Below are 25,224 nucleotides of genomic sequence, written 5' to 3' on the forward strand. Positions count from 1 at the left end.
AAGCGTGACTCACTTCATTTCCTCTGAGTAGAGAGCTCTGCTTGTCGAGTCTGAAACCATGGCCTCCATGAGGACGGCTTTGTGTTGCTCCATCTCCAGGCAACAGAGATGTGTCGTTCTGCCTGCTGGTTTTATTGCTTTGTTGTAGGCTTGCTGAGTGAGGAGCACGTAATGGTTTTCTTATTAGATGACGGATATGTTCAATTAGATTTTCATGCATAAATGTCAGTAGGTACAGTATGCATGCTATTTTAAAGGGGTGGTATAATGCCCTTTTCACAAGATGTAAACTAAATCTCTGATGTCCCCAGAGTGTGTATGTGAAGTTTTAGCTCAAAATACCCCACAGATATTTTTATATAGCATGTTAAAACTGTCACTTTTTGAGGGTGAGCAAAAACACACCGTTTTGTGTCTGTTCCTTTAAATGCAAATGAGCTGCTGCTCCCGGCACAGGGGGCGGAGCTTCAAGAGCTTGTGTCCTTTTACCTCACACACACATGCACTGAACATTTCAAAAACTTTTAGCCTTTTATGTTCAAACCGGAGTCAGAAAGATGGAGAGACTCAAGAAGAAGTGACAACATGTAGAAGCAACAGGACATTTCTGAACGGTCAGTTGATGAATTTATAAAGCTGATGTGTAGTTATCTTCTAGTCACTGATTAGCATATTCTGTCTTGATAATCTATAAATCGTGTTCAGGGGGCGGGGTTTATGTAAATTCTAGGGTTGGTGATGTCACTAACCAGGGAGGAATGTGGTGTAGTCTCTACCAGCCGTTTGTAGTCCTTAAAAAGCGATTTCGTTAAAAGAAAATATCTCCCTTTGCTTTGAACTTTGAGTTGTTGTTCAACCACCCCTTTAACATAATATTTTGCAGCATTATTATGGTGAGGTTAACCCTTAACCTTTCTGGTTTTCAAGTTGAGACCAGACCTGGCTGGCAGAGAGCCAGTTAGAAATAGATTTTAAACTATACCTTTAAACTCAACCTTTTACAGTATGATTTTAAATGATTCCATATTTAATGTTCCACACATACAAAGAGACGTCAACAACTGATTTTGTTAAAACATGTAGATCAGGAGCGCTTCCCGGATTCACTTAATATCTTGGTAGAGGTGCTCTTTGGAAGAGGTAGAGTAGATTTTAAACAAAAGAAAAACTCCAAGGCACTCTCCTGGAATATTAAAAATGCCTTTATTTTATGGCATAGTCAAAAAAGACTTTTAAAATGACTCCAACTCGTTTCAGCACACTGGCCTTCGTCAGGGAATCAAACGATGATTTAAAACGAAATTTAAACGCGTTGGAGTCATTTTAAAAGTCTTTTTTGACTATGCCATAAAATAAAGGCATTTTTAATATTCCAGGAGAGTGCCTTGGAGTTTTTCTTTTGTTTAAAAACTGATTTTGTTAGTTTGTTGTTGTCTGGTCATTTTACATAGTATGATCTAGGCTATATTTTACAGTAAGTGGAGAAAACAGTTTCTCTGTTAGGTAAGTATACAGGTATGCCAGAGTATCGTCATACATTGAATATGATATATCTGACAGTATGAATCCCCAACTAGATTTATTTTTGACCTGTTAAGTATAACATTTCACTTACAGTCACAAAATATCACTACATTTGCCATTGCTTTTTACCACCAAGAGAGGGCAGTAAACTGCTGTGATGTTCATTTTCCTGATGGATGATGCAAATGTATTTTGCACGCATGCATAAGAGATCATGCAACTTGCATCATTATTTCACTACTCGAGTAAGTAAAAAAAACAACAACTTGAAATACAATTCCTGGTGAGGAATGTAATATGAACAATTAAGATGTGCTTTATCTTTAACCCCCGTTTTCCCAGATGAGGCTTAAACTAGTCCCTGACTCAAATGCATGTTTGTGCTGTCTTAAATGAAAGCCACTTACACAGACAGACCTTAAAACATGTCAGTGCCATTGTTTTGTCTCAAGATGCACATTAGTAATGTTTTTTTTTTTTTTTTAAGGCACATTTATAAAAGCTTTTTAAATGCCCTAACTGACCTAAGGCGTAATCCTGGCTCAGTCTACTAAGTCCTGTCTGTGAATCCGACCTTAAAGTCTTGTTTTAAATGGCAGATTTAGCTTGTTTTGCTTCACCTCAATCTTTAATCTCTGAGTCATGAGTAAAGTTGACCTAAAGATGTCTAGGTGTGTTGTGACTCACTTACAGTCATGCAAAAATATCACTACATTTGTCATTGCATTTAGCCACCAAGAGAGTGTATAAACTGCTTTGATGCTCATTTCCCTGATTGATGATGCATGCACAAATATTTCAGAAGCATGCACCTGAGATCATGCAAACTGCATTGTAATTTTACTATTTGAGTAAATAAAAAACTAAATGCATTTTCTTGGAAATCACTTGAATATTGAATATCTTGAAATGCTAAAGTCTTGTTTTACTTTGCTTCTCCCCCCCCCCCCCCAAACTTTAAACTCTGAGCCATTAGTGAAGTTAGCTATCTAGGTGAGTTATGACTCACTTAATCCATCTACTCATCAAAGTACATTCAGTGTGACTAAAGGCAAGACTTCACCTCATGTCAACTGCAGGTCTGATCTAGGTCATCTGGGTATACGGTGGTGACGGCATCACATACAGTATATCCCCTCATTTTACTAAAGGACGCGTGTCATTCTGCTGAGTAGGAAGTGTTCCCAGATCAACGTCCTGGTTAGGGTTTGGAATAATGTCTATGTTTATTTGCTCCAGGACCAACAAAACATTATGATCCAGGAACACGTAATACTTGGCGAAATCATGGTCACTCACCCTATGGCTATATATTGAGCCTGTTTATGTTGTTTATTCTGTGTTATTTGGCTACAGATGAATGCAGACTGCACAATTCTGAGTATTTCAATTGTAATCATGTATTTTTGAGCATTAAAACAAGATTAAATCCAAAGCTCTCTTTGAACCTTTTGCGCACTTTGAACCTTTTGTGAACCTTTAGTGTTTCTTCAGATGCTTTCGTGCATCTGTCGCTAAATTAAACATTAATATCCTCGCCAAAAGACCATCAGCAAAGTGCATGTGTGGGAAAGGTGATCTAAGGGACGTTTCAGAGCTTCCTCACACACCGCTGCTTCACACTTACACAGACACGCAAGGATCTGGTTTCTGCTCGGAGAAGCCCGACACCCTCTTGTTTTCTCCAGCTCGTTCTGTGTCATCTCCAGTTAGAAAAGCTTGGATGATCAGTGATGATGGGACACAGGAGATTTGTGATGACTGGGAAATGATGAGAAAGTAATCACTGTACGAATCTTGCCATGGAGGTGTTTTGTCTTTGCAAAATTCTTTGAATTTGTCATCCACCAGGAGAAGGCCAAATATTTTAGCAAAGTAAAAGCTGCCCTAAATAGAAATGATGGTATGTTTGGATATGCTGTATGTAAGGATCCATGGTTTTAATGTATTCTTATTTATTTATTTATTTATTTATTTATTTTCACATAATCATTTGACCAAAAGACATAAGTCTCGCACAGAAGTTACTTTTCATTGTCCAAAGATTTATTTTACTTAACTGGATTAAGGATAAACCACCACCAAATCACTAGCAAAAAATATAGAATTGCATAGAGAAATAAACTTAATTCAAAGAGAAAACAAGATCGGCAAAAAACATTCTCTTGGTTTCAGCATGAACTCACTTAATTTTGAAAAAAAAAAAAAAGCAAAAAAAATTAGGAAGCAAGGCTTAATATGTTAAGATTTACCCTCACCTAATCACACACTTCATAACTGATGCACTGTAAAAAAATATTTTCATGATTTGTTATCTTAACTTTTAATCTTTTTTCAAAACAACTTAGATAATTAATGTGGTTCAGATAACATATATTTTGAAGTTCTATTTATTAAACCATAATCTTTTGTCAAATCAACTTAGATGATGTTGTTCAGATAACATATATTTTGAGTTTCTATTTATTTCTATTTAAAGGTTTCTATTTATTTCTATTTAAAGGTTTAACTTAAAAATGTAAGTTACCTGGTTGCCTTAAAATTTTGAGTTCATTGAAATTAAAAAATTGAGTTAATGCAACAAAGAGATTGGTTTAATAAATAGAAACTCAAAATATATGTTATCTGAACAACATCATCTAAGTTGATTTGACAAAAGATTATGGTTTAATAAATAGAACTTCAAAATATATGTTATCTGAACCACATTAATTATCTAAGTTGATTTGACAAAAGATTAAAAGTTGTGATAACAAATCATGAAAATATTTTTTACAGTGTGTGACTTCAGGTTTTATGAATTCGTACTTTCTTGACTTAGCTTGTAGATCTCCTGTTTTGAAATATAGATTTAATTCTGTCTTGTATTATCCATTAAACTCTTAAGGTGTGTTATAAGCTCTAAGATGGTCTCTGGAAAACTGGCAAATGGAAGTTTGTTTGAATCAAGGATGTGGTTTTCGCTCAGACCTCCGCTGACCTGCTTCATAAATGTTTACCTGGATCCCGTTCAAAGAATCTCGTCTGAGACTCATCCCATGGTCGAAAATGGAAACCTTTCTTTTATGAGTTAATTCGAACCGTGTCTACTTTTAGTATAACGTTTCACTGGTTTTGGCGTGTCTCCCCACAGTCCCCAGACTTATTTTAGGTTTATTTAGGTCATGTTAAAGCAACACAAGCAATGTTTTTTTTTTTGTTTTTTTGTTCCTCAACTGGTGAAATATTGAAGGTGACACATGAGTGTTACAGATTTCAACAAACTCTAGTAGTGTTGGGTGTAAATCACCAGTTGTGTCCTGCAGTCCTGCACTAAGACTATAATTGATGGCATATATACACTGGCATTACTCTTTTGTTTGCTGTGTTAAAGGGATAGTTCACCCATAAATGTAAATTCTGTCATCAATTTTCCACCCTCCAAACCTGTACGCAATTCTTTATTAAGAACAACACAGAAATGGTTTTATTTTGTTGCGAAATATAACTATTTTATCACCCCGCTCTTTATGTAAAGTTGGATAAATAAGTATGTCCAACTTCATCAACATACAAACAGTTTACATGTGTAGGCAGATATATATTAAATAGCAAATCTCAACTGCTTAATTGCTTGTATTGTCGCCAAATCTGTGACACTAAGGCATGAAGATATTAGGATATTATAAACATCATAATCTTCTGAAAAGCACTATAAAAAAATAATAATAAAAAAAACTGACTTGATTTGAAGATACTTTGAAAAATGTATTTTTGTTGTTGTTGTTGGTCCAGTGAAAGTCAATGGGGTCCAAAATGTTTTAAAAGATTCTTCAATATATCTTCTTTATATCCGAATAAAACATTGAATATAGGTTTTGAGAGTGAGTAAATGATGTCAACATTTTTGGGTGAAGACTACAATAGTCAACAGGAATAGTAAAAGATAGCATGAAATATCACGGCTTGACACTATGTAATGCTTCATCTTTTTGATTAACCATTACATTAATATGAAAGGACTACAGATACGTATTTTTCTCCACACTGCTTTCTTGACTTATGAACGAGACCTCCCATTTAAACACAAACACATGTGAAAATTTGCCTCATGCAATCCCACAAATCACAGTTCACACACGAACCCTCAGAAACTGAACATGACTCTTTTCTTTAGATACAGAGTTTGCAAATGAGGCACACAGTAAAAGCATTAAGAGGTTTAGTCATGTTCTTTCACATACAAATGTTTAATTTACAGTACACTTACAAAGAGAAGAGAAAAACAGTTTGTGTTGAGCAGAGGGTCTCTGTACGTCATTCACAGATGGTTCTTGTTAGTGGTGAAGGCAGTGGGATCTCATAGGACCCTTTACATTTCACAGTTAAAGAACTTACTTACACATTTAAAGTCTGATAGTGTCAAAAACATTGGAGTGAGAGATTGTGTCTTATTTATTCTTAAAGAGTCAGACAGACAAGGGTCGAATCAACGGTGCTTGTATGTCTGTTCCAGATATGGATACGCCCTGATATTTCATTAGCGTTTCCATTATTTAATCCAAAACTTTCTTCCATTTAAAAAAAAAAAAGTAGTCATAAAAAAAGAAAAGAAAAACAAACAGGCTTGAGCATTTCGACAGATTTAAAGGAATTTTCTGGGTTCAACGTAAGTTGAGCTTCTGTGGTCTGTTTTCCATTACCACAGAAATAATCTTGAGTCTTCATTCACATTAACAGTTATATATTTACACTGCAAAATAACAACAAACCCTTACTCAGTACATTCTTAAATCAAGAAAAGCAAAAGGACATGAGATATTAAGTCTTGTTTTCTTTTTTTATATATAAAACATGAATTGAGTGTAAGCTTAAAACAAACAAACAAAAATATCCTGCAATGAGGTTAGAAAAATAAATTAGTTTTTCCTTTGAATAAAGTTTTTTTCTACCCCAATTGCAGATTTTTAAGCTTGAACTCACAAAATTTTCATACATTTTCCAGAAAGCAAGACTTGGCCAATAAGTATAATTAAAAATAAGTTAATTTATCTTGTATTCTGTAACAGAGTTTAAATATATTACTGCAAAAGGAAAAAAATACTGAGTAAGGGGCCGTTAGCACGACACTGTTTTCAACTAAAAACGGGAAAACTTTCATGCGTTTTGGCTGTTCATTTACACGACAACTGCGTTATGGGGACCTGAAAATGCTAACTTTTGTAAGTGGGTTTCAAAGTGCAAGTTTTTGAAAAGGATACCGTTATCGTCTCAGTGGAAACTACAAAAACGTGAATTTGTGAAAACGGTGTTCAGTCTGCAGGCTCGTATTTACAAAGTGACATCGCCATCTACTGGCCTGGCAGCAGAATACAGCGTTTTTAGTCGTTTCCACGGATATGTGTGAAATGAAAGTCATGCACCGGAATAAATGTTAAAAAGTGTTTCAAAAGCCACAAAATTTACATTATTTTTACTCATTTGGCAGATACACTTTTACATGTTAACTTGAGTAACTCTAGTGTGATAAAATCACTATGCAATGTTATATCAACTGTTTCTATTCCATGATACATAAAGCTTTTAAACTCAACAACATGAGCAAGAAACCAGCAAGGTTTCGAGATGTAACTAAGCACAAACTCAATGTAAAAACTCAATGTAAAAAACTAGAGTAAATGTATGTCAGTAATGCATAACTAAGTTCCTCTGCCTAGAAAAGTATAGTCTCTTCATGAAACGGATGGTTTACACAACTTTACAACTCAAATAACACATATTTTTACAGAATAAATCAAAATGGCCCTATTATGCTTTTTTTGTAGTGTGGTCAGCGAATGTAAAAGGTCTACAAAGTTTTAAAGATATAAGTGCATGACAAATAAAGTTATTGTCTCCTAAAAGACAAGATCCTTTCTGAACTGCATAAATGAGTCATCAGCACTTCCAGTCTCACTTCCTGTTACACACCTACTTAACAATGGAGCAAATTTGCATAATGCCAGGCTGTGGTCCTGATTGGCTGCCAGTGAACAACATCTCCATTGCCCCGCCCTCAAACACTGTAGTTTCTCTGAGACTGGAAGAGTTTGGTTAGTGTTGTTCGTGTGGAGAAGACGCTGTTTTCTGCTGCCAAAGCAAATCCACTTTGATGCACTTCTAAAGGATGAGATTGATACGGTAAAACCGACGCCACTGTTACTGTTTGTATAATTTGTACAAAGTGCTGAGGAAGAGCTGAAATTCAAATGAGCGTTTGGTATCCAAAGTGTGCTGTTGGCAGGCGACCAATCACAGCAGACTGGGCCTTCTGACCAATCAGAGCAGAGCAGGCTCTCGGAAAGGAGGGGTTTAAAGAGACCGAATCTTTTATAGAAGCGTTTCAGACATGTGAGAAAAGAGCAAATGCTGCAATATATATTATGAGAAAATTAAAGTGTTTTGTTGGATGCATGTAAACCTATTGTAGGAACAACCTTTAAAATAACATAATAGGGCACTTTAATATAAGCAAAAATACTGCAGGACACAGACGATGTGCATAGAGATGAATTTGTAATGAACCCAGACTATTCCTGAGATGATTTTTTTGTGGCTTAAAGTGTTTTGTGCAAATGTCCTTAAAATTATTAGTTTATTAAGAGATAGGAGTCCAATTTGCAGCAAATTTAAATAGGTAACATTTGTAGTTTAGTTTAGATTTTTTTTGTGGCAGTGGTTAAAAAAAGAACAGAACGGTTTTTCATGAACAGATTTTTTTTCCCCTCAAGACTACTTGGCTTTTATACACCTTTTTAGTAGCTGTTTGCAGTTTTCAGATGACAAATAATTTCATGTGTATTTTAGATTTGCTAAATATTAAACTTGTGTCACAGATAAAACATCAACATGTGAAAAAAAGAGAAAGAATATACATATACAATATGTACAGTTCACCATCAGAGGTTGCATGTATTAAAAAAGGATGAGAAAAAAATCAACATTGTGTTATTATAAATAATTACAGTTACAGTTACAAGATAATGTAATGCTACACAGGCTTGTCCTCAAAGAAGATCTGCGCGTACACCGTTCCTGTCTTTGACGCTTTGACTTCAGGCAGTGGCTTTATCAGTTCAAGCTCGGCGTACGTCAGACTCTCCTCTGCAATTTTGGGCTGTTGGGACGGGAAAACACTAGAGGAGTTACAGCTCGCATATAAAACATTAAATACAACATTTGGCAGTTTTGCAATACAAATAACAAACTTCTGTGTGTTTCATAAAAGTAACTTACCAAAACCACTTTTCTGGGCTGAGGTTTTAAAAGCTTTGGCTTTCGCATTTTGTCTGCAATAGGGGCTGAGATGTAATATTGTAGTTATTAAACTGAGGTTTACAGTATGCACTTAAGTGATATATAGAGGTCAGTAATTGTACTCTACCTTTAGCCGGTATCTCTGGTGGCACATCTGGCTGTTCAACACTTTTATTTTTCTTGTACTTTCTCACCTTCTTGGGAAGAGCTGGAGACAGACTGACCACACTAGTGACCGTCTCCCCTGAACTGGACACACACGGACACACTCTCAGTTTCTGAGGAAGGTTGTCCTCCTCCATTTTTACATCATAGAAAATCTAAACTACATTATCACCCAGCGATATAGTAAGTTGGATATATAGTATATCCTACACTGCAAAAGAAAAACTCTTATTGAGTATAACATTCTTAAAACAAGATACAAAGCAAAATGACTTCAGGTATTGAGTTTATACTTGAAAACAAGAAAAAATGTCTGCCAATGGGATAAGAAAAATAAACTTAAAATTAAAAGGAAAATTTGTTTCTTTTTTTACCCCATTGGCAGATGCTTGTTATTGTTAATTTGTTTTACGGACTTTTATTTTGAAGTGTTTTGTTCCCATTTTTCCTGTATTTTGTCTTTTACCTGCATAAATACAGTCGTAAAGCAATATATTCTATATAGCAAATCTCAGCTGTGTGATTGTTTGTATTGTAAACTGTCTTACAGCTCTCTATGTAAAGTTGGATATATAAGCATGTCCAACTTTTTCCACATACAGCAACTCTCGTAGGGTAATATGAACTATATATATCTATAACGTGATTGGTTATATCGTCTCAAAATGTAAATTATTGGCCAGCTCTATTCTGCTATATGCAACTATAAGGCACAAAGATATTGACATCATGGTTCCCTTTCAAGGGAACTCGCGTTGCGTCGAGTTTGACGCTATGGGAACGCTTTGCGTGATGACGTCTTGAAGCACATGTAAAATCAGTCCAATGGTGTGGCGGAACGTCAGAGGCGGGTGACGTCACGTACCAGGAAGCTATAAAAGCCGGTCCGAAACAGAAAACGAAAGCTTCTGTGTCTTCAGTAGCGCTTTATGTGAAATCTGTCTCTGTCTATTTATTGTTGTCTGTCACATTATTCAATCCAGCGATCAGTTCAGAATGTGTGTGCATCCCTGCCCGCGTTTTTATTACGGGTAGGGACACTCATGTTCTGTGTATTGTTTGTTTGGGAGAGGAGCATGCCCAGTCAGCACTCGAGGGTGCTGGCTTGTGTGCATTGTGAGGCGCTGTCCATGCGCTCGCTCCGATCCCGGCTGAGTTTCTTCCGGGAAGCTCGCGCTCCCCAGGGCTCGGGTCCCGCTGCTGCCGAGGCACAGCGGCGATCTCAGTCCTGGGGTTCGCAAATGGATCTATCAGCGGGGTCTGAGACGGGCTCTGCCTTATCTCAGCCCTTGCCTGATAGACCCGGTGTTTTTCATCAGGGTGCGGAAGCACGCGCGGCGGTTTCTTCCCCCCTGATGGTTACACAAACACTGCAATTGTCCAGTTCTGAGGAACTGGATGTTGTTAATGTTGAAGAATTGCTGGATGTAGTGACAAGAGCAGTCGATAGACTATGTATTGTGTGGCAATCTTATAAACAGGACGTTCGTTCGTTCAAATAAATAAATAAATAATAAACTTGACGAACGCCTCCTGCCCTCACGTGCACAATCACAACGCCGAAATCTGCCGTTTTTCCCCGATCTCCATACTGAGGTGTCGAGATCGTGGGAGAAACCAGTGTCATATAGAGTGTTTAATTCCACATATATCTGATTATTCCTCTATTTTCTGGTTAAAGAGACATGGTTATGAGGAGATGCCAAAGGTGGGAGAGACGCTCGCGAGCTATCTCTCTCTAGCAACAGCATCGTCCCTAAGTGTTTCGGCATTGCCTAAATAAGCCCCTCAGAGTGACATAAAAAATAAAAAATATATCTCTGGTGGGCAAGGCTTATTCCGCGTGTGTTTATACACGATGTCTTTGCCATTTATGCTAACCCTGCCACTTTGTGTGTTTCGGGGCGCAGTGGTCTCCGGCGAGCACATATCTCAGGGTCCACCCGGAAACGTAGTGGTCCTGGGATGCTTGCCCCCTCCGAGGAGGGTCCTAGAGCAGTCAGTTCAGTCGTTCCCTGCCGGTTCGCCATACAGGGCACTGAATTGGTCGCTCGAGTAACATCTACACCAGTCTTGAGAGGCTGGTTCTCTTAGTAAATTTTTTGTCCTGATGCTCGAGGGCTCAGGACAATGAGGGTAGTCCCCCCCCCCCCCCGAAGTGCAGCGGTCAACACCTCTTTTCACGGTGCCCGTCTCTCTTCGGTACCCTCAGGGGACCGTTCTGCCAACCCTGCCACCTCTGGTGTTTCAGGGCGCAGCGATCTCCGGCGAGCACATATCTCAAGGTCCACCCGGAAACGTAGTGGCCTCGGGATGCCCGCCCCCTCTGAGGAGGGTGCTAGAGCAGTCTGTTTGGTCGTTCCCTGCCGGTGCGCCGTTACAGGGCGACGAACCGACTGCTCAACAGCAGGAGAAAAATACGGTGCCGTCTCTCTTCGGTGCCCTCAGGGGACCGTTCTGCCAACCCTGCCGCCTCCGGTGTTACAGGGCGCAGCGGTCTCCGGCGAACACATATCTCAAGGTCCACCCGGAAACGTAGTGGCCTCGGGATGCCCGCCCCCTCTGAGGAGGGTGCTAGAGCAGTCTGTTTGGTCGTTCCCTGCCGGTGCGCCGTTACAGGGCGACGAACCAACTACTCAACAGCAACAAAATCCAGAAACCAGTCTCGAGAGACTGGTACCTCTAGTAGAATCTTTGACAGCGTGGAAGCTACTGTCAAATGTTTCTCGTTGGGTCCTGCAGACCGTGGAAAAAGGGTATTAGATACAATTCTGGTAACGCCCACCGCGGTTTATGGGGATCCTGCCCACAATGGTGGGCCCCGAGCAGGTTCTGGTTATGGAACAGGAAGTAAACACTCTGTTAGAGAAAGGGGCCATAGAATATGTACCTCCCTCCAACATGGAAACCGGGTTTTACAGCCGGTACTTCATAGTTCCAAAGTAGGACGGGGGATTGCGTCCCATTTTAGGTCTTCGAGTTGTCATGCAGCTCAAGTTCAAAATGTTAACATTGAGACAATCGTTCCACAGATTAGTCCGAGGACTGGTTTGTCACGATAGACCTCAAGGACGCATATTTCCATCCGTCCGTGTCATTGGAAGTTCCTGAGGTTTGCTTTCGGGGGCAAAGCATACCAATATCGAGTTCTTCCTTTCGGCCTGGCTTTATCACCCCGCACTTTCACCAAATGCGTGGATGCAGCTCTGGCGCCTCTGCGCCTCCGGGGTATTCGCATCACGAACTACATCGACGATTGGTTGATTTTAGCTCAGTCGCATTAGATGGCGGTTCAACATCGAGACGTTGTTCTCGCCCATATGAAAGAGTTGGGGTTACGGCTGAACGCCAAGAAGAGTGTGCTTCTCTATTTTTGAGGACCACTTTTTTAGCCGTGGTTTGGGATTCAGTGTCTATGCAGGCGCGCCTGTCATCGCCACGCTTCGATCCTGGCAGCTGTGAGAAGTGTAAAGCTAGGCCAGCTACTCACTGTCAAACAGTTCCAGAGACTGTTGGGTCTCATGGCAGCAGCTTCCAACGGGATACCTTTTGGACTGCTGCACATGAGGCCCCTGCAGTGGTGGCTCAGGACCAGAGGGTTTTTCCCCGAGGGGCAACCCATTTCGCACAATCAAGGTCACGCGGTGATGCCTACGTGCCTTGGTTATGTGGAAGAAACCTTGGTTCCTGTCCCAGGGCCCAGTGCTGGGAGCTCCTTGTCGTCGCAAACTGCTAACGACGGATGCTTCCCTCACGGGTTGGGGAGCGATCCTGAGGGTCGCTCATCTCAAGGTCTGTGGTAAGACCATCATCGTTCCTGGCATTCTATAGCCTAGAGATGTTAGCTGTCTTCCGGGCTCTGAGGAGCTTTATCACAGGTCTCAGGGGACACCATGTGTAGTACATACGGACAACACGTCGGTAGTCGCCTATATCAAGGGGGTTTGCGCTGGCACGCCATATCCTCTTGTGGTCCCAGGGGAAGTTGCTGTCACTCAAGGCAGCCTACATCCCCGGGGTCCAGAATATAGGAGCAGACACTCTGTCGAGACAGGGGCCGAGGCCCGGGGAATGGTGGCTCCACCCCCGAGGTGGTGGAGCTGATATGGAAATTATAAGTGGATCTGTTTGCGTCTCGAGAGACGTCTCACTGTCCACTTTGGTTCTCCCTCACGCATCCAGCTCCTCTGGGACTGGATGCTATAGTACAGACGTGGCCGAGGCTACGTCTGTACGCCTTTCCCCCAGTTACTCTGCTCCCGGGAGTTCTGGAAAGAGTTCGCAGGGACCGGGTTTGCCTGCTTCTTATAGCCCCGCGCTGGCCGGGCAGAGTATGGTTTCCCGATCTGGTATCCCTCCTCGACGGGCATCCTCTGGAGTTACCCGTCAGGAGAGACCTTCTGTCCCAAGCAGGGGGCTCGATTTTTCACCCCCGACCAGAACTGTGGAACCTGTGGGCTTGGCCTCTGAGGGGGCCCAGCTCATAGAGTCAGGTCTCTCAACTGAGGTTGTTGAGACCATTCTACAGTCCAGAGCTCCCTCCACGAGGAAACTTTATGCCCTGAACTGGAGAGTATTCACCTCTTTGTGTAGTGACCGTCGGTTGGATCCAGTCAACTGCCCAATTGGTACAGTTCTGGAGTTCCTGCAGGACCGGTTCACTGCAGGTCTGACCCCGTCCACTTTAAAGGTTTATGTGGCGGCCGTAGGTGCTTACCACAGTCCTTTGGGTGGAATGTCTGTGGGGAAAGACCCCTTTGGTATCTCGTTTCCCTCGTGGCACTTGGAGGTCCTCCTCCCTTTCGAAATCGGACCAGGAGGCGATTAATTTGCTTTGCCCTGTTCGGGCGTTAGATGCGTATTTCCACAGAGCTGCCCTGTGGCGTAAAAGTGACATTTGCTCCCCTAACAAGGGAGGTCCAGTGTCTAAGCAAAGGATGAGCAGTGGGTGGTTGAGACTATCTCACTTGCTTATGAGGCGGCTGGACAGCCTTCTCCTGTAGGCTGTCCGGTCGCACTCTACGAGGAGTATGGCGGCCTCTAAGGCCCTTATATCAGGAGTTTCGTTACAGGACGTCTGTGATGCGGCAGGCTGGTCCTCACCGCACACTTTCGTCAGGTTCTACTCTCTGGATCTAGACTCTGCTCCAGGGTCTCATGTTTTGTCTTCCTAGTGCTGCTCACCAGATTTCACACAGGACAGACATTTGTAGCTATGGAGGCGTTGGTATAGACGTTCCCATAGCGTCAAACTCGACGCAACGCGAGTTCCCTTGAAAGGGAACGCCTCGGTTACGACTGTAACCTCGGTTCCCTGAAGAGGGAACGAGCGTTGCGTCACCTTGCCATATCTCCTTCATGCCTGTCAACACGACTTCAGACTTTACGAAGCTTTCGTTTTCTGTTTCGGACCGGCTTTTATAGCTTCCTGGTACGTGACGTCACCCGCCTCTGACGTTCCGCCACACCATTGGACTGATTTTACATGTGCTTCAAGACGTCATCACGCAAAGCGTTCCCATAGCGTCAAACTCGACGCAACGCTCGTTCCCTCTTCAGGGAACCGAGGTTACAGTCGTAACCGAGGCGTTTTCTGTAAAGCTGCTTGTGTTGAGAAAAACACTACACAAATACATTTGACTTTACTCATCTTTTCATCTTTTCTCACCTGTTTTGTGGGCTCTTGACCAAATGATAGTTTTCTAACAAAAAGGAGCATAAGAAAAAATGTCAATGAGCCGATTATATGATGAGGAGCATGCACATTAGTTGTTTATCAGATGGTTTTATATCAACAACAGCAAGAATCCTACCTTTTAATCGTCTCTTCCTCTGCAGATACTGACAGCTCACAGCTATAGTGAACATGCACATGCACAAGAGCCCAACACAACACACCAGCACAGCACACAGATACACATCTGAAACACAAGGGAAACAGTCGAAATACATGCATACTGTACGTTCACTGCGCAGAAAGACACAGCAGTGCCTATAATACAACATTCTGTGTACTCTTTTTGTATTATCCATATCCTGGCAATAAAGAGCAAATTAAGAGAAAAAAAATAAAATTTCACCTAAAGTAAAAATTCTGTCATTTACCTTACGTTTTTGATGCACATTCGGACGGGACTAAAATCATTGAGAAGCTCTGGTAATTATTACTTTACTTTCCATGTTAAACTAATCCAGTCCGAATAGGGCTTTAGATATACTTTAGTATAAATTGACATACATGTTATACAAAATACATGAAATATATAAGGAAAACAAACAAAAAGACTCCATTACATGTGTTAAAATGGCACCATTACATGTGTTATTATACTGCTAAATTCAAATCTGCTTTTGCTCTGAGCCAGAGACGTCCTTAACGCTTGTCATACGTTATAGCTGTTCAGTGTTTTCAACAACCTCATAATGTTTATTTTAGGTTTCAGTCATTTAAATACTGATAGGTACTAGAATAAAAAACATTTATAGCTAGCAAAATGCACACTGATGTTGATGGAAGCGGCAATAATAATCCTTTCAAAAATACTTTGATGACATATTTTATTCACGTCAGACATATTGTTATATTCTTCTCTTCACTTTTATGTCTTTCAGAAGAAGTGGAGGAATTTACATGTTGCAATTCCAACAGCTCTGATTCTCATCAATGCAGCGCAAACATGACGGCACCTATCGCGTGATATATGTATCAACTAACATAATCATTATAACGGTGATTAAACGACAAAAACATTTACTTGCACATATTTGAATATTTACTTACACATTATATCAGATATTTCATGATATATTTAAGTTTGTGATTATTTTCTAATAAAAAGGAAAAAATAATTAAAACCGATTCATCAGTCATACAGTGCTATTGATGCATTGCCATTGAAATAGTAAGGTGATACAATCTAAAATAACAAAATGCCGGTGGCTCAGCTAGAGTGTTACTTATATGTGAAAGGGTAAAAGAGATGAAAAATTTTGTCATTATTTACTCACCCTTTATGTAATTTCAAACCTGTATGCATTTCCTTTCTTCTGACAAACACAAAGGGAGAAATTTTGAGGAATGTTGTTCTTCAAATCTGAATGTTGTCCAACATTCTTCAAAATACCTTCCTTTGTGTTTGTCAGAAGAAATAAAGTCAAACAGGCTCGGAACGACATGAGTGTGAGTAATATTAGAGACAGAATATTCATTTTTGGGTGAACTATTCCTTTAATGACAGATCATTATTCTAAAGTGGTACCAATAATTTTGTGAATTTCTGTTTTTCGTTAAGTTTTTTTTTTCTTCTTCTTCACAGCTGTCACATCAGAAGATTTGGAACATAGTGCATGTTGTCATTTTATTTTGTGATTTTGGAGCTTAAAGGCTGTAGTACCCATTCACTTTCATATGGAAAAGAGTCATATGGGAAAAAAATAATTTTGCGTGAACTATCCCATTAAGAAAAGCTGTCATTCCTTCCATTTCTATTAGATTATTTGCTGCATCTGAAAGAATGTGTTTAGTGAGGTATTTTATTTGTAAAAAAATTGGTCCAAGAGAATATGTCTGAACATAGTTTTGTGGCTTACCTTCAAACAGACTCCACAGTTCCTGCTTTGGTCTGCCGGCTGGGAGAACATGGACTGCGAGAGGAAGAAGAGAGAATTGCACACTCATCACTGTGGCTCCAGACCTTCATAATTACATGAAACAAGCAGTTAAATCAAGTAAATTGCAGGGGAAGATGTGTGTGGGATGACAGCAGCAAGGCTTTCCCTCTCTCTGGATATGGTCCTGGCTCATGGTGGCTAACACCCACTGTGATGCCCTGAAATACCCATAACCACGGCAGCTGACGACAGAAAGACTCGCGGGCCGAACAAACACAGCCACCTCGGCTACTGAGGACGTTTAGCCACATTTCTGGGTGTGCAACAGACCACTAAAGAGCTCATTTGAATTGATCCTGTGTGTTCTCCACTGTACAAAAATGATATGATCAATAAGTTATGACAACATATATTTTTACATGGCTTTAATACGTTTCTTTTAATAAGTTATACAAGCATACAACAAATTTTTAAGTCAATTTAATGTAATTTAAGCAGAAGTTTAAGTTAAGCAATGTATATTTTGTGCTTCCCTAGTTACTGCATTCTTAAAAAATATTATGGAAACAAATATTCTATAAAACATGATTTTTTTAACTGTATCATTACATTCATAAACTAAACTCAGGCTCATTGGAAAAATTGTGACTGGCGACATTTTTGCAAAATGAAATTACATTGCTTTTTGCATGTAACGCAATAATTTAAAAGAGATATAACGAATGAGTGCCGCTACAAGCATGTTCAGTTTAATCCAAAACAGAAAAACATGAATCTGCCAGTTTTATTACGTTGATACGATTTTTTTAAAACAATTTTCACTTATATATTTTACAATTAATTAAAGAAACTGCAAAAAACACATTGAATTATGAAGTAGAAAGACTGAAATAATATTGTAAAACATGCAACATACAACAGTGTTTTATTTACAACTGAATAATTTTTGATTGTGTATCGCGGCAGTTCAGAAATAAAATGTCCAGTAAATATCGCTGTATCGCGTTTGAAAATAACACAGAACATAACCAATAGAGTTAACAAAAGCAAACGTGAGATAAAAGCACACTTTCTGAAGCAACCGTGTCATTATCTTGCTTCTTCAACTCTTATCGTGACTCGTACCAAGCGCTTCACATCACGAGAGTAGTGCTGTACCAGCTGAGCAACCGAGCATGTTTATATGTGAGAAAAGGCAGATGCGTTAGTTTACAAACCATACACTATGGGAAAAGTGTTTTGAGGTCATGACGCATTATTGTGTAAGGAACTGCATGAAAGTATGTTGAATCTTCTAGAGTTTGTCACAGAATTAGAATAGAACATTCACACCATTTCCAGTTGGCTATATGCGTTCTTATTAACCACGCTGCAAATGTCTTCTGCTTTTTCTGCTTGCGCACGGACTACTATTTATTTCTCTATTCATGGCTCTTGCAGAAATGTGCTTATTTTTGGAGCCCTTGCTCATGCCTGACTGAACTGGGGAGGGACAAAAGCTCTATTGAGTCATGGCTTATATCTGGACAAAATAAGAGCCAGATACAAACTCTTCAGTGGTTTACTAAAGGCTAATGTCGCTGTACAGTTGAAGACCTCACAGATGCATGAATAGAGAGGCATGTTTCAATAGAGCAGCTGCATCAATTGACATTAATGATTTCATTGCACGACCACAACACATTCAACTATGAAAAGAAGCAGTGAATATATGAAAGAGTATAAAAAAGTACGGAATTTAACATCTTCCTTTGTCTCTGCAATATGAATGATCACATTCTGTGACATTTACTCATGACAACTAAGCCTTAATGGTTGGCGTGCCTTTTATTCAGCATTGCCATTTTAGCATTGGAAATAAAGATGTGCACAGCAAAAATGTTTAAAAATACAACCCATTTACTTCAAATCTAGGCTTTTCCACAGGGACAGCCTTAAAGGCTTTATTGATTTGCAACACGTGCTGACAAGATTCATACAAAGCATCTCGCTGTTGTTGTCGAACCCAGAAACACGGTCAGTATTCCCTGCTTTCTCTGTGCTAGTGTGTATTTAAATCTGCACCACATCCTCCCTCATGGCAGAGACACTCAGTGGCTCTCCTTACAAATACTCTCAGTGGAAAATGTGATTGTGTTAGGAACAGAGCGTTTTGAGCTTAGTGGTATGGCCTGGTTTTGGGACTACCTCACTCATATGGTTGGATGACCTAAAATCAAAAACACAAATTATCATTTAAATTGAGTTTAGTTAAAGCTATGTATCAACTGAAGTATATAATTGTTCCATACTATGTAATTACTAACAGTGAGGTCTTATCTTGTGTAAATCTATGGAAGAGTTTATACAATGATCTACAATGTGTTTGTAATTTTTTTATCATTGATATGAAATGACTTTCCTTTTTTTAGCTGACGTCATGAATCCCTCTTTTAAAGCTCTCCACTCAACCGCTTGAATCTGTTCTCACTTGTAATCCCCACTTTTCACAATCAGATCAGTTCCTGATATCCCGTTTCTCTCGCCAGATTACGGCACTTAAATTGAAAACTTCATTTTGTTTCGACTTGAACGTGTATTTTGACATGCACTTAAAGAAAAAAAACCTTTGTCAGACTAATATATAGTTTTTTATATTAATTCATTTGAATAATATTTGAAAAATAATAATTTAGAAGTCTTTTTTTACACTTTTAATAGCCCATGGAATGGCTTGACGAGCTCCATTTCTGTACTTACACTGTCTATACCCGACCCTAAACCTGACCGACAGCATTAACAAAAGCAAACATGAGATGCAAAGGCATTTGCTGAAGCAACCATGCATTTCAGCTGCGTCTACAAGTCTTTGAGCTCATATATCATGAATTTCATGGGATTCGTACCCGAGCACTTCACATCCCGAGTGCGATGCTGTAGCAGGTGAGCGACCGAGCAAGTTTACTATAGCTTTCCCCAGGAACTATACCCTGGAAATCCAGAGTTCCCGCGAGAGCACAATTTGAATTTGCTCTGGCGTCGAGTAATGATGCTCATTAAATATGCCCTTGTATCCGAGCTGCACCAATCACATTGGGTTATCTGATATACTGTAGGCGGGCCAGAGGCGAGCTAAACAGAAGACGACAGCACTGTGACGTCGAAGTCATTAGTAAACATTGCAAGATGGCTATGGATGAACACCAGTTGTCTGAAATGGCTTTGGCCGCTACAATGAACGAGTTAGACTTGGCTTTTTATCTAAAAGAGGAACAGAAGACGGCGCTCGAATCCTTCCTTTGCAAGAAGGATGTTTTTGCTGTTTTGCCGACCGGATACGCCAAGAGTCTAATCTACCAGTTAGCTCCGCTGGTAGCTAAGCGTATGGGGCTTGTTGTGATTGGTCGTAGTGTTATCCAATTGCGTGCAGTGAGATTTTCAAATGCATGCTTGGTGCCGGCCCTCGAGCTGGACGATTTTTATCACTCAATGCCAGACCCTTAATCTTTCAGATTTGGGTCTGGATTTCCAGGCTACAGGAACTAGGAACTTTGTGGTGGTACTCAGTGTGTTTCCACCGCAGGAATCGGTCTAAATGAAGTTCCGGGTAAATATTTCCCCCTCCGAAAGTCCCTGCTTGCGAGGTAGTACTTTTTCAATGTTCAGGAACTTTCAGGGGTGGGACTTGGGCACTGAACATGCTGATTGGTTGAGTTCATGCCGCATTTTGATTGGTTGACTCCAAGCAGCATTTTATTTAAGACGAGCTTCAGGCTTTATTAAGCTTAAATTCAGAGGATGAAATCCAGCGGTAACTGTAAAGTAGTGTGCAGTCTTACGCCACCGGACTAAGTTGCCTAATCTTCATGGTACTTTAAACCACGGTGGAAACGCAGACAGCAACAGGTCTGGAGGAAAAAAAGTTCCTGGGACAAATTGTTCCGGGTAATTTCAGTGGAAACATGGCTTATGTGAGAAAAGCGTCAAAAAAACATCAAAATGTGTTCGTTTACAAGTCATGCACTATGGTCAAAGTGATCCACACGAAAATAAGTCTCCATATCAATCGATAATTCGCCCTTGTTGTAGTCATAATTTGTGTAAAAACTGCCGTTTTACTGCTACTAGTGTTCATTTCAGCAGGACATTGCAGTGAATTGTTTGTATAGGTACGTTTTTCTGCAGAAATGTGGGTAGAGGCATGTTTTTCCAATGAGCCTTTGTTGGATTTGCTTTCTTGAGGCGATTCGACCAAAAACAAATCGATACATCCCTTTGTTCAGAGTAGAGTCAACTATAGTTTTTGTTTGGTAGTACACTCACATGTAGATAACACACAAAGCCACAAACATCCCATGTTGATTCCTGATGTGTTTAAGTAGGCCATGCGACGGCCACCCACAGTGAGCACCAGTGCCCCTTTTTGGGGAAACTCTGATCTGTTCCTGACCTGGTTTTTCTCTTCGCCTTTTATGACTCTTGCTGCTTTGCTGTGAACCCCTTTATACATTAAAAATATGTCTGGACTTATTTAGTCTTGGATCCCGAGAGCGACAGTCTCTCCATCCTCTTGTGTCTGCAAGTTAGTAAAGGAAAACTCCACTCTTCAGCCAGTGTCAATAGCGTTTGGCTGTCACTCCGCCAGTGTTCACTTTGTTTCTGTCAACCCCCGACGGCCAAAAGACAGATATATAGCGCATAAATATTAGATCACATTTCCACATGTTTTTAATGGAAAATCTAACACATACAACCCCAAAACAGTTTCTTCGACATGTCGCTTATGCGGTGAGTATTTTGACAGATGTTTCAAACCTCGAGACAATTTAAGAGTCTAGATGAGAGAAACTCTCAACGAAAAGTCACAACAGCATATGGAATAGTGCTAGTGATGGGTGCTTTTGTGAAGCTTCAAAGCCTTTATGAAAAATAGATTCGGTGAATTAAACAGCAAAAGTCATGTGATTTCAGGAGGCTTTGTTACGTCATAACGGTTTCGAAACGTTTAGAAATGTCAATAGTTATCAGTGTCTAAATTTGTAGATTTTTTTTAATGACACAGAGAGTAGTTATTAACCAAGCTCTCCATAAATCAAACAACACGATAATAAAATAACTCTTATTATACATACACTTTAAATTTAGTGGTATTTGATGATTTGTTAAAGGGGTGGTATAATGCCCTTTTCACAAGTTGTAAAACAAGTCTCTGATGTCCCCAGAGTGTGTATGTGAAGTTTTAGCTCAAAATACCCCACAGATATTTTTATATAGCATGTTAAAATTGTCACTTTTTGAGGGTGAGCAAAAACACACCGTTTTTGTGTAGGACCCTTTAAATGCAAATGAGCTGCTGCTCCCAGCACAGAGGGCGGAGCTACAAGAGCTCATGTCCTTTTTGTGTCACACACACATGCACTGAAAATTGCAAAAACTCTTAGCCTTTTATGTTCAAACCGGAGTCAGACAAAGATGGAGAGACTCAAGAGGTGACAATATGTAGACAACATTTCTGAATGGTTAGTTGATGAATTTATGTAGCTTATGTGTAGTTATCTTCTAGCCATTGATTAGCAGATTCTGTCTTGATAATCTATAAATCGTGTTCAGGGGGCGGGGTTTATGTAAATTCTAGGGTTGGTGATGTCACTAACCCGGGAGGAATGTGGTGTAGTCTCTACCAGCCGTTTGTTGTAGTCCTTAAAAAGCGATTTCTTTAAAAGCAAATATCTCTCTTTGCTTTGAACTTTGAGCGTTGTAACTTTGCAGATGTTGTTTATGCTCAAACAGCAACGTTACACACTAACTAAAGTTAGAAAAGGGAAATTATAATCAACCACCCCTTTAATTGCTTCTATAGGCTCAACATTTGCAATTGGTTTCTAAAAGGTGTTTTTAATGCATGATTTGGGCTTTTGTTGCATTCACACCATACTGACCCACCAGCCTGTGGCGTTTTGAGGAGTTTGAAACAGTGAAGCATTTTGCGAAGCAATTGAAGCTTATTTTTTTCTCCCATCACTAAACCGTGCTGTGCGTTAAACAAACCTCTGAGCTGCGTCGAGGCCGAGCCGTTGGTCAAAGCTTTCCATCGTTCCCGCTGCTTCTTAAACTCCTGCACCCTGCAGCTGTAAAGACCCCTGTCCTGCTCGCTGATGTTCACGATGAGGAGGTTGTATATCTTGCCGTGTTTCACCACTGTGAGTTTCATTTTGGGCTTGTGGAAGCTCTTGGTGTAGTTCCCGTAAAACTTGGCCCTCTGCATGTTGACCCGGGCCACCAGCAGCTCCTCTCGGCCCGACTCCGGCTGAAACATCCAGCGCACCACAGGCAGACTCGTGGACCGGCGCCGCGGGCTCACCTGACAGGACAAGGTGACGTTCCCCCCCTCAGACACCACCGTGAACGGAGAGGGAGTCACTGTGACGTTGATGGCCCAACACACATCTGGAAATTATATGACATTGATGAGAGAGATGCAACATTTCATGGAGGCGCAATGTTCAAGAAAAACGACTGAAACTGGATGAAAAATTATTAAACACAATTTTTTTTATTTTTTTATTCAGCGTCTCCGTTATGTAAGCCAGCAATTTGTTTGAGGCTTTAAAGAGCATTGTAAAGCAATGCATGCTGGGATATTAAAACTGAGAGCCTTTCCAGACCCTGTTGCTTCTGCTTAACGAGACTTTTTGACAGGCCATCTGGAGAACATTACTTGGGTGGATCTCAGACAGACATCGCCACAAATTTATATATACTGTATCTATACTGGTTTTCGAAAGTTTGGGGTCGGTAAGATTTGTTAATGTTTTTGACATAAGCCTTTTATGCCCACTAGACTGCATTTACTTTATCAAAAATACAGAAAAAAAACAGTAACATTGTGAAATATTTTTTACAATTTAAAATAACTGTTTTCTATGTGAATATATTGTAAAATGCAGTTTATTCCTGTGATCAAAGCTGAATTTTTAGCATCATTACTCCAGTCTTCAGTGTCACATGATCCTTCAGAAATCATGCTGATTTGCTACTCAAGAAACATTTCTAAATGTTATTTGTAAAAAAAATAAAATAAAAATTGCTGCTTCATATTTTTGTGGAAAGTGTGACATCCCCCCCCCCCCCCCCCCCCTTTTTTTATTGTGGTGTTTGAGGTCAGTTCCCCAAACATCATTTTGTGAAATATATGTACAAACTGGAAATAATTGCTGAATATAAAACCATAATATACAGACATAAGTTCTATAATGCATACTTTATACGTTTAGTTATATAAATCTGAATATGGACTTGTAAATCCTAAATATAAAGTTATAAATAGATGTAAACATACATCTACAAAATCTGTCACAATCACAATTTTCCATGGACAGTAAGCATTTTTTTAAGGAAGAAAACAAACTGGTGTGTCAGTTCTTTCTGAGGATGTTGCGTTATTTATAAACTCAAAGTGACGCACACACACACACACACACACACACACACACACACACACACACACACACACACACACACACACACACACACAGAGATATGATTTAAGTTACAAAAAGTGAGGATGTTCCTTATATACTTGTGAAGGAGGAGTCAGAAACCACAGCATACTCATAGCCGAAGAGAAAAAGTGAATTATCAGGAAAAAAACAAACAAATGAACAGTTGAAACTTCATTCTGCCCTAGCATTTATACTGAGGCGTTTATATTGTGCATATGTCAGCTTGGCTGACTGGGACAATACACAGACCACATCTAGTCTGTCTGTATGATGACCTTCAGCTTTATATTCAAACTCTCAGAACCACAAAAAAAAACACAGGAACATTAAAAAGAAACATGCATTAGATGCACAAACAGTTTGCAGTCACTTGCAACACCTAGGCTGATTTTCTCAGCTATACTGAACAATCACTGGTGATCACATGTTAAAATCAAACCCACTGCACTTACTTCCAAAGAGGAGTTTAGTCAGGAGAGCTGTCACCACTGCAGAGATCTTCATTCTCCAGTCCGACGGGCTCCATGCAACTCCACTTCAATCTCTTCGCAAAAACTGCCTATGAATTCCTCTACTCTTTTTCTCTCTCTTCTGTGTAACCCGAGACAGGACACGCTCTGTTTTTACTTAGTGTACACCCTCTATCCTCCCCCTTTGTACAGGACTTACACACACCACACTCAATGAAGGCGATGTCATTTCCTCTTCAGAAGGTGGACATCCAGTTTTAGTTGGAGAAAGTTACAAACAAGGTTTACTGCCAGTGAAACATCTCATACTCAGGTTCTTTATTGGCTTCATGAAGAAACTTTAACATCCATTCAAGGAAAGTAATGGTTTTTAATAGTATTATCTACACATGTTGTGGCTGGAGTGTAAAACTAATCCATGCATTTCACGTTTCAATGATATCATTTGTCATGAAAATGGTCCGATGGAAGCTGTCAAGATGGATATTGTTGAAATGGCTAAATCTGCTTTTGATATTGTTTTGGATATTGCTCATGTGCAGGATGTAAATGGTCACAATGTCCTCAGAATAATGTCAAAGCGCAGTGTTAGCCCTATATGCTCAATGTGAAGTGTGTGGCTGGTCAAGGAAGACTAGTGAGCATTTTGACATTAGTTTTATCTACTGCAAAAAAACACCTTTGCATTTGCCGAAGAA

General features: G+C 40.0%; 1 protein-coding gene and 1 long non-coding RNA gene across 2 annotated transcripts in view; one reads left to right on the forward strand and one right to left on the reverse strand.

Moving 5' to 3' along the window:
* The window catches only part of LOC308707210, a 31,276-nt gene extending 14,065 nt beyond the window's left edge, over positions 1-17,211 (forward strand). Inside the window, exon 3 of the long non-coding RNA XR_014032142.1 lies at positions 16,565-17,211. This is a non-coding gene — a long non-coding RNA (uncharacterized lncRNA). The remainder of the gene's footprint in view (positions 1-16,564) is intronic.
* vstm4b (V-set and transmembrane domain containing 4b) lies at positions 5,700-24,837 on the reverse strand. The gene is made up of 8 exons (XM_081393464.1): positions 24,509-24,837; positions 22,603-23,001; positions 16,555-16,608; positions 14,778-14,885; positions 14,633-14,666; positions 8,927-9,048; positions 8,779-8,843; positions 5,700-8,659 (listed from the first exon to the last, which is right to left on the reverse strand). The coding sequence occupies exons 1-8, from the start codon at positions 24,558-24,560 to the stop codon at positions 8,534-8,536; spliced, it is 960 nt and encodes a 319-aa protein (XP_081249590.1). The 5' UTR covers positions 24,561-24,837; the 3' UTR covers positions 5,700-8,533.
* Positions 24,838-25,224: the final 387 nt, after the last annotated feature.

Source organism: Scardinius erythrophthalmus, assembly GCF_964197995.2.
Source record: "Scardinius erythrophthalmus genome assembly, chromosome: 18".
NCBI classification, from domain to species: Eukaryota; Metazoa; Chordata; class Actinopteri; order Cypriniformes; family Leuciscidae; genus Scardinius; species Scardinius erythrophthalmus.